Raw genomic sequence first — 9,451 nt, 5'->3', positions numbered from 1 at the left:
TTCTACTGATTCATCTTCTTTAGAGAGATCAACTAAACGTTGTGATATGCGTGATGATTAATCATATTATTAAATATTAAATATGAATGTTTATATTTTCAAGAGGTTTGAAATCCCCCCCTTTGACTCTGACCCTGAAAGCATCACGGCGCGCCTCTGACTTTAAGCACCTTGGAGAACTCCACGTCCGTCAAACAGCGCAGCTCACAGGTTGAATCGCGATCCTACGTAAACTACGTAAATCCTGCACAGAAGAAGAAGAGCCAAACGCAGCGCCGCGGCTGAGCATCTTCACCCTTTGTTTCTTGAGTCGTTGCGTTACTAAATGGCTCCCTGGGTGTCGGCGATGCTGTGGGTGCTACTGGGGAGAACAGAGTGAGGTTTTTCGGCCCAGATTCATCCATCGCCTGGTAAGATGTCAACACTTGCGGATTTCTTGCACATTTGACCGCAAACCCCAGGCTCACGGGCTGTAGTGATGCACCTGTTATCGTTATGGTTAATGTTATGGCGTAACAAGATGCTCGTGTTGTTATGTTATCTCCCTTCTGCAGATCGGGTTTCGCTGGAATCCACTCTTGGAGCCTGCGTGGGTCGTGATATAAACAGCATGGCCATCGCACATTCCAGGCGGTCTAAATATATCTATTAGGCCACAGCAGGGGGAGGACCGGTGGATGGGAGTTTATCTTGGGACATTTCGCTGTCTTCGTATACCTGAATCGCTTGAATTATCCGTGGAGGACTGACAATCGGGTTTGTTGCTGTTGACATGCCATCGAGTTACAGTGTGCGATCCAGGACGCGGGAGAGAAACGGCGTCCTGGGCAGACCTGAGTTCATGTCCCTGAACCAACCTCTCCGTGGCGGCGGCGGTGCCGGGGGTCCCGGTCCCGGCCCCGGCCCTGGAACCTCGGACGGCCGAGGCGGCGCAAGGCGACCGTCTCAGATCAAGCAGCAAACAAGCCAACCGAGCGAAGAACCTACCGACACTGGCAGCAAGGACAGGAGAGAGCCCAGCAAAATGCCGGAGGAGGACTGCATGCAGCTCAACCCGTCCTTCAAGGGAATCGCCATGAACTCCCTCCTCGCCATTGACATCTGCCTGTCCAAGCGCATGGGGGTCTGCGCCTACACGTCGTCATCGTGGGGAGGTTGTAGGTCCATGGTGGGCCTGTTGGCGCTCACGGGTCACGGCATCACGTGGATCATTGGCACGATCGTGTGTCTCGCAAGAAGCAATACTTTGGCTGGACAAGAGGTCCTGGTCAACCTGCTGCTTGGTAAATGGCACCACACACACCTGCCAAACTCTGCCAAAAGTTCCCCGAATGCACAAAGAAGCAAATCCAGAAAATTGACAGCTGTCTTTCACAAGTTCTCAGAGGCCAAGGGATGTTTTAAAAATGGCCAATGTGGTGTTATTATTGTTTAAAAGGTGAAAGGAATGGTTGGTGACTTGTTGTAGCGTAATTGAACTCACTGATCAATCGACTACATATATTCAAATACAGTCACTTGGTAAGCACCGTTGCCATGGAAGCAAGATGGTCCTGGGTTCAATTCCAGCTTTGATCCATGTCTAACCTGCATGGGCCTGCTGGAGTTCATATCTGCTTTGGTAATCTGGCTTCCTCCCACCTCCAAAGACATGCAGCTTAGTTGAATTGGAAACTCTGAATTGCCCAAAGGTGCGAATGAAAGTATAACCAAGTTGTGTGTCTATGTGTGTTGAGGGCTGTAAACTCAGGCCTCTCGCCCAGTGACTGCTGGGATAGGCTCCAGGCCCTGAAATAGGATGAGAGAGAGAGAGAATGCTGGACATATCAAATATTTGTTGGTAATTGTTATAAGTGACACTGTCATGTGGTAATTGTCCTATATGACTGATTGTCCTTCAGCAAGAACAAAGAATAGAAGCCAACGCAGCGTCTGCAGCTCGGACAGAGACACAGTGTCCAAATCTGTCCGCTGTACACTGCAAACTCAGCATTTTGTTTAAAAAAAATGAAGATTGATGTGATGTTCCTTCCATTACCCAAGCAGATACGACATCTGTCATTACCTATAATGTTGCGCAATCCAATACAATCCACAGGGACAGTTTAGCAATAAATCCGGCCTTAGTAAATGTATTAATTTTCATCATGGTTTGGTGTGTTTGTGTGATTAGTTATTCACAGGGGCAAAATATTAGTTACCTCACAGCTCCTGGAGATGTTTTGGTGCTAAAACACAATGCCTTTGATCACAGATTAGTCACTAGTCTTTGGGGTTCTTAAATATTTAGAACCTGGTTCCCCTTATGAGAGGAACTTGTTGTATTTGATTAGTAGTATTTAATTATTTACATGCTTGCACACTTAGAGTCTATGTGGTGTGATAATAGTGTGAGCAGAAATGATACTGAATCCATTTGTCTTTTCGCAATGAGATCTAACATCTCTGAATGAGAATTTCTCTCTGTTCGCAAGTGCACGTTCACACACACACACACGCACCGTCTAGACTTAACCACAGATTAGTGAGGGAAAAACATTACAAATCTGTCTGTTTCTCCAGTGGCTCTGATCGGATGCCAGTAAATCTCTGGATTTGGGACACAGTTGTCTTGTGTGTAGGATATGATTATTTGTTGGTCCTGAATCATTTTAGTCTATTTAGGAAAAAGAGAAAACACAGACTACTGGGTTGAGATTTACTTCTTAATGCTGCCTATGATCGTGTTTGTGTGTTATTATCTAACAAAAATGTAATCCACCATGACAGGTCTATCAGGATTAGTGTAATTTAGAATGGAGGAAAGCAACCTGGCAGTAACATGTCTCGGAGGACAATGTGCAATCAGTGGACTAGATTTAGACTGAATTTGTTTATTGTCCGCCGGGGAAATTCAGTCTGGCAATAACATATTGCAAAATCATTTCTCAGTCCAGTCCAGTTCTTCAGTTAGTCCTTCTTTCAAAAACTTCTGTTGGGTTAAATGCTTATTATTTTCACGCAACACCAGCCAACCGTTATTTTGTGCAATTGTACCAAAGCACAATGTGGACTGATTTTTCCTCAGAGCTGATTATAGGATGTGATTATATGTAGTATCATTGGTTGGCTTCACCCTTCTGTATCTTGAAGATGAGGACTGCCAGCAAAGATCAGCACTCACTCACCACTGTATGACCTGTTAGCGCTGATCCAGCATCTCTGCCTTTAATGCATTCGGGCTGCAGGTGTTTGTTTTAGAGCCTGATTTATAATCACCATTCAGTTCTTTATACAGATTTGCAGAAGGTTTTTAAAAAAAATCCCTCAGGAAATGATATCCTGAATATAGATCAGGTGATGTCAGCATTAGAAAACATTTACAGAGATGACACCAGCTGTGGGATGTTCCATTGTGAATATTCATTAGATAATGTCAGCATTGTAAGAAATATAAATATATCTAACAATTATTGAGATCAATCGGGTGCACACTGGGAAAGTCCATCATTAATTTCCACAAGATGATGTGCTAAATATTTCACTTGCAGTATGAAAGAATTTCAATGACTATCAGACAGAATAGTCATACATAAATGGCTAATACAGTGTATAACTTTATTTATGCCATTTGCATGCCCTCAGTTTATCCCTGGCTGGCTCTTGACAGATTTGAAAACAGAACTGACAATGTAGATCTTCACCCTGATCCCAACAAACCTACCAAGTTTGATCCAATTCTGACAACAAAAGGGAGGGAAAGAAAAACAAACAATCAGCAGTGATCACAATACATCTCCCTGCTCTCGTGTAGCTTGATGGTGATTAATTACAAGGCTTTTATTGTGCAGGAAGTGATGACGTCTGTGCAGACGTGGCCATCATTTCACTTTCTGCCTCAGTAAAGTCATTAGTAAGGAAAACGTAAAGCACCAAGGGAGAAAAAACAAGGCACTCTGATGGAAAATGAAGCCTTTATTACCTGAGCTTCAGCAAAATAATCAAATATGCTGAATGTACTTTATTCACGCATTTGTTTATATACATTTCGTAGGTTTGTGGCAAATCGACACAAAAGGCTTCACCTTAATAATTCACCTTAACTCCCCTCTCTGTTACAGCCCTCCTCCTGGACATCCTGACGGTAGCTGGAGTCCAGAGACTGGTAAAGCGCAGAGGACCATGGGAGATGATGCCAGGATTCCTGGACAACATGGCAATGGACCTGTACTCCTTCCCCGGCGCACATGCCAGCCGGGCAGCCATGGTGTCCAAATTCCTGCTGTCCCACCTGGTCCTGGCCGTGCCACTTCGCATCCTCTTAGTGCTGTGGGCCTTCCTGGTGGGCATGTCCCGAGTGCTGCTGGGTAAACACCACCTAACTGATATGGTGTGTGGCTTTGCTCTGGGCATGCTCCACTTTAGCCTGATGGAGTCGGTGTGGCTGTCGTCGAGCATGTGTCAGACTATTATTTCAATAAGCACTCTGAGCTGGAGCCCCTTTTCTTGAGCGTCATGCTAGAACACAAAGCTTACAGTATTTGATACTCCCCAAACCTCACAATATCAAGAAATCAACAAGCGTTCTGCAAAAGAATGATTGCAGGTTACGAACAGCGAAGCATCAATACTTGGATCCAGATGCTGGCTTGCATGTAATGCCTAAGACACATCAAATAGCGAGCTCACAACACCATCATAATGCTTCATAAACTCTAACATCTCTGATCAAATCTACTCAAACATTTCAGCAGCTCCATTTCAGATAAATATTAATTAATACTTTGTCAATGATGTACTAATAAGAATGTTTAAGATATTCCAACAGGTATCACCACCATCATCCATTGCTGATCGTCTTTCAGTTCAATAAATTCTTTCTCAACTCTCTGTGCTTCTTCCTCTTTATGGCCTTGCTTCCCCCCTTTTAACTCACCTATTTCTCACTTCTTCATTTTTAAATGAACTATTTTTACTTGGGGTTTCATTTGAGAGCAGCTCTTGAAACATTTGATTCTTGTGGAAGATTGAGTACAGATTTGTCAAAGGCTGTATTATCTGATGTATATCTTGGTTGGATTTTGTCCCTGATAGACATGGTTGTGATGTTTGTACGTTTTCTTATTGAATGCCGATATATGTTTTTCTGAATTTAAGGTATTTTTGATGGGACTTGGTTTGTGTAAAAGCTTGTTGATTTTACCGCAGGGTCAAATATGATTTCTGTGCCATTCACGCTTTAATGAGTTTCAGGCTGATGTTTCGTAGTGCTGCTCCGTCACAGCACGCTGCACTCACACTCATTAGGCCAACAGATGCTGATGGTCTCTTTGCCGGTGGTGCTGATTCTGTGGCCCACTAAACAAGTGAAGCGTGTGTCTGTGTGTGTGCGCGCGCGTGTGTGTGCGCGTGTGTGTGCGCGTGTGGTTGTGTGGCTGCATGCATAAGCAAAACACCAATTTGAAACATCAGCTTGAAGCAAACCACAACCACTTCTTTCCTGAATCTGTCTTTTATGGCCAGTAGCACCAAAGGTTTCATTGATCTCACGGCACAAGATATTTTGGTGCATTGATCTGTGTGTAAATATAATTCCATGTATATGAGCATGTTTAATTTTGTACAGGGGCACACATATCATGTTTTCATCATGTTTTCTCTTAATATTATGAGGTGGCCAACCTGCAAGATGAAGAATTGATTCAGTTTGTATTTCCTTTGTTTGCATGGTCATAAAGATACCAATATTCATCAAAATTGTGTTTTTCTTTATCTTTATTTGTGATAAAGCAAATGCAAAACTGAAGGAGCCGTTGCACAGATCATTCACACTGTGTCGACTCTGTTCACTGTGTGCACCATCGGAGTAAGACAGGAAATGTAGCTCATGTGGAAGAGCATAAATAGCATATCCTGTTCATCAAACAACTTATAGCAGAGCTGCGTTGCTGTTGCAGTGTCAAAGGTTAGCTGTCATAATGCATAAATGCTTTGTTATCAACTTACAAGCTCATTTCAGGCTTCACCGCATGTTGCTTATCAACTGCGAATCAAAATAACATTCTCATCGTGTTTTATACTTGACTGGATACCAAGCTCCTGAAAGTGTTAGAATATGAATATTCTAAGGTCATATTTCTGTCAATATATTGACTTTTAACACAGCGTTTCAGTCTAATCAGTAGAAAAAGAGAAAAAGAGCTACAGCTTCATGGATACACATTCACTAATGATGCTCAAGCAACTGCTGTTCAACAACATGATTCAAGATGACACTGCCTGATCGGATAATAACTGCAACTGAGGCAGAGGACCTATTTAATAAACTGTAAACAGACACACATAGACACAAAGTACACACTATAATTCAACACAAACTTGAAACTAGTTGAACCACTGTCACACAGAGACGTACTGATTAAAAACTGTTGTTGAGACTCGTCGAAGTTTCTTCTTTCTTCACACTCCCTGACACGACGGTACTTTCCTGTCATGCTACTCTTGCCACACACAATGCGACAGGAAACTACAGCAGTGCAATGGTGACACGTGGTCTAAATTTGTCCAGACAGTTTTGTTTACCATTAGTATTCAGCTTGGATGTGTTATGTGTAAAGATTAGAGTATAGGCTAGCACACATTACAGCTTTGCTACCAGTGAAAAGCCATAAACCCGGTTAAGGTCTTTGCAGACAAGAAAACCAGCTGCTTCTCTGAATGCTGATGTACCGCAGGTTGATCTTGACATGGGCTGCTGCAAAGTTTGAAAGAGTACAAAGGTGAAAGAGTCCTTTCTTCTCCCACATTTCTTTGTTATTCTAGAAAAATTATGTGCAGAAGATCAGTCACTCTGTGTGTTGAAATCTATGGTACAGAGCACAAAACTGCAAAAACTACTGGCCTTCTTTCCATTAAACTTGGTATTGATTTTCATGGTCCCCCAAGGAGTGATGTTGGTGACCCCCAGGAGCTGAAAAATGTTGTCCACATTTCTGCAGTACAGTTGCAAAACCGTGCTTCTCAGAGGATGAAGTTTGCTTGTTCCAGAATCGAGGCCTTTACAATCCTGTATATCATTATTTAACATATCTAACTTTATAAGTGCTGATAGTGACTACAGGCTTGTTTTTGCAGGGGTTCCCATGCTTTTCCCATCCCTTTGAATGAACAGACATCACACTTCCGACTGTTATGTCTGTAAGGTCTGCTTGTCACATGCCCACCTTGAGTTTTTTTGCATTTGAGATAAAGGAAAAATTAGACACCACAACTTGATCTTTTTCTGTTTTTCATCAATGTCTGCATTTGTCGTATTTGAACCTGATGTAATTCTTCCTGTTTTCTGCCAAACATTCTACATGCTGGTGCTTGTCCAGGAAGCACATGACAGCTTTTTGCAGCAAAAAAAGGAAGGATCCCTTGTCAGAAAACATCGTGAAATATTTGGACAAGAACACTCTGACTTCAGCATAGTCCAAAAGGCTATTTGTCACGACTCTGCAAAGCTGCTGCTGCTGCTGCGGTCATTTCTATTTTGTTATTTTCAGAGTCCTTACTTGCCTTTCTGCTGTTGGTGTCTGATGCCAAGAATGTATTGCTTTGCTACCAAAGGGAGATTATACATAATAATAATAATCATTACACCAAAGACCGGATTAAATTGCACAAGACGATAGTAACTTCTAACGGCTGAAAATGTGTTATTTCATATATTAATGGGATTAAAATATAAATCCCCTTAGAAAATCAAGTTTGTAATCTGTATGACAAGTTCATTTGTGTGACAATTACTATATACTCTCATTTTTAAAAATGTAGTTCATATCAAAGCATGCAGGTGAAAAATTCAATCCATTAAAAAAAAAAAAATTACAGCTGCCAAATGCCTTGTCTGTCAAACATCTTCAAACATTAAGTTGTAGTGAAGATTTCTTGAACAAGTGCTCTCTCTAGAGGAATCTAATGAGTAGTGCAGTAGCCAAAGATTCTGGCCCATAAAAATGGGCCAGAATTGTGTGCAGATACAGATGAAAACAAAACGAGACAAAGAGACCAATACATGCCTGTGAATCTACCATCGAGACAATATGAAGATTGGGTTTGGTGAAAAAATGTTTGAGAGTCATTTCTGCCAAACTTTAGAAACACGCTATACACGCTGTCATATGATGTCATATGATATGATGTCAGCTATGGAGATTGTTAAAGAGAAAGAGAAAGTGCTTATCAAATGCAGTGTTGTTTTACTGGCACTAGAGATCACTGTTGATTCATACAAAACCACTGCAGTCTGAACAGTGGTATTTTTGAAAAGGCACACAAAACTTGCTACTGATTATATTATCATAAAGTATGATTCTAATAGTGTGCATGTTTGTACAGAATTGAAGACACCTGAGTTATAATGAAAAATAATTAGAGATACATTCCTTTTGAAAACATAGCCAATTGCTTTTTAACTTTGCAAGCAGATGCAACAACGAGCAGTGGCCATAATGGGAACTTTCATTTGCCCTTGTAAAGATAAGGAATATTTATAAGTGGATCTATACATGAATGGGAAATGTGGCCGTTACCGGTATTATACACATATTATTTATAACATCTCCTTTGAGCAGGCATACATTATGACATTCTGAGGCTTTCAAATACACTCAAGGACACGGTTACTAGTCTTCGTCTTTCACTGAGGGCTTAAGTGAAGCAAGAGTGTCTCCAAAATAAATGGTCTCTGGACAGTGCAGGGCTCTCATGACACCGCCTAATTAGATGTCATATTACCACCTGCTCCTATGGTGATCATCGGATCTCTAGAGAGAACTATGGCAGGATGGGGACTCTGAAAATATCCACGCTAATGCATGAAGTGAGCACCAAGGCTTATCCAGTTTTATAAACCTGTTATTTTTTTGAGCTTCCCTTGTTCGTAACTGCCGGGACAGTTGACATGTCACAGCAGCACAGGGTCATCTTCAAGTTTCTTCATTCGCTTAAAGCAGTGTATTCATTAGTTTCTTTACTCTGCAAAACTTTTAGTCCATCTTTAGAAAGCAGCAGCAAAAATTCTAATGTGCTCAAATTCAATTCAAGGACACAAAAGAGAACATCATCTGCACATTGTATTGTATTGTGAAGATGACTGATCGTTTTACAGTGTTATAGCCAATAAATAGTAAAGATAAGTAAGTAATTGTTTTCAGTAAAAGTGAATTTCGAGTAATTTCCGTATTCAATTTCTTTTACTTCATCTTCGTCATATTTTATGATTAGTTTTTTGTGTCATTGTCTGTTCCCACCTCACTTTGAGTGAGATAGTAAACAGACATCATATACAGCAAATATATATTATACACATTTTAAAAAACTGCATGTAAGACAGTGTATGGTTGATTAATGTAGCCATGCTTGTGTGAAATTATTAAAGTAAGAATGAAGAAATATCTTAATTTTGCACCAAAACACTAGAATGGAG

The 9,451-nt window shown here is 41.2% G+C and overlaps 1 protein-coding gene across 1 annotated transcript; it reads left to right on the top strand.

Moving 5' to 3' along the window:
- Positions 1 to 153: 153 nt before the first annotated feature.
- On the top strand, positions 154 to 5,712 carry LOC143011236 (inactive phospholipid phosphatase 7-like). Its single transcript, XM_076164051.1, has 3 exons — positions 154 to 410; positions 555 to 1,283; positions 4,101 to 5,712. The coding sequence occupies exons 2-3, from the start codon at positions 773 to 775 to the stop codon at positions 4,487 to 4,489; spliced, it is 900 nt and encodes a 299-aa protein (XP_076020166.1). The 5' UTR covers positions 154 to 410; positions 555 to 772; the 3' UTR covers positions 4,490 to 5,712.
- The last annotated feature ends 3,739 nt before the right edge of the window (positions 5,713 to 9,451 follow it).

Source organism: Genypterus blacodes, unplaced genomic scaffold (genome assembly GCF_046128005.1).
Source record: "Genypterus blacodes isolate CSIRO-AG114 ecotype Tasmania unplaced genomic scaffold, CSIRO-AGI_Gbla_v1 ptg000133l_1, whole genome shotgun sequence".
Taxonomy (NCBI): Eukaryota; Metazoa; Chordata; class Actinopteri; order Ophidiiformes; family Ophidiidae; genus Genypterus; species Genypterus blacodes.
Note: the sequence above shows the minus strand (reverse complement) of the source record. Positions and strands in the feature narration are given on the sequence as shown.

What these genes read in the sequence shown, in the direction of transcription:
- LOC143011236 (XM_076164051.1), top strand. Translation starts at nt 773, where the DNA reads ATGCCATCGAGTTACAGTGTGCGATCCAGGACGCGGGAGAGAAACGGC. An exon ending in CCTGGTCAACCTGCTGCTTG is followed by an intron (nt 1,284 to 4,100) that starts GTAAATGGCACC and finishes TCTCTGTTACAG; the next exon opens with CCCTCCTCCTGGACATCCTG.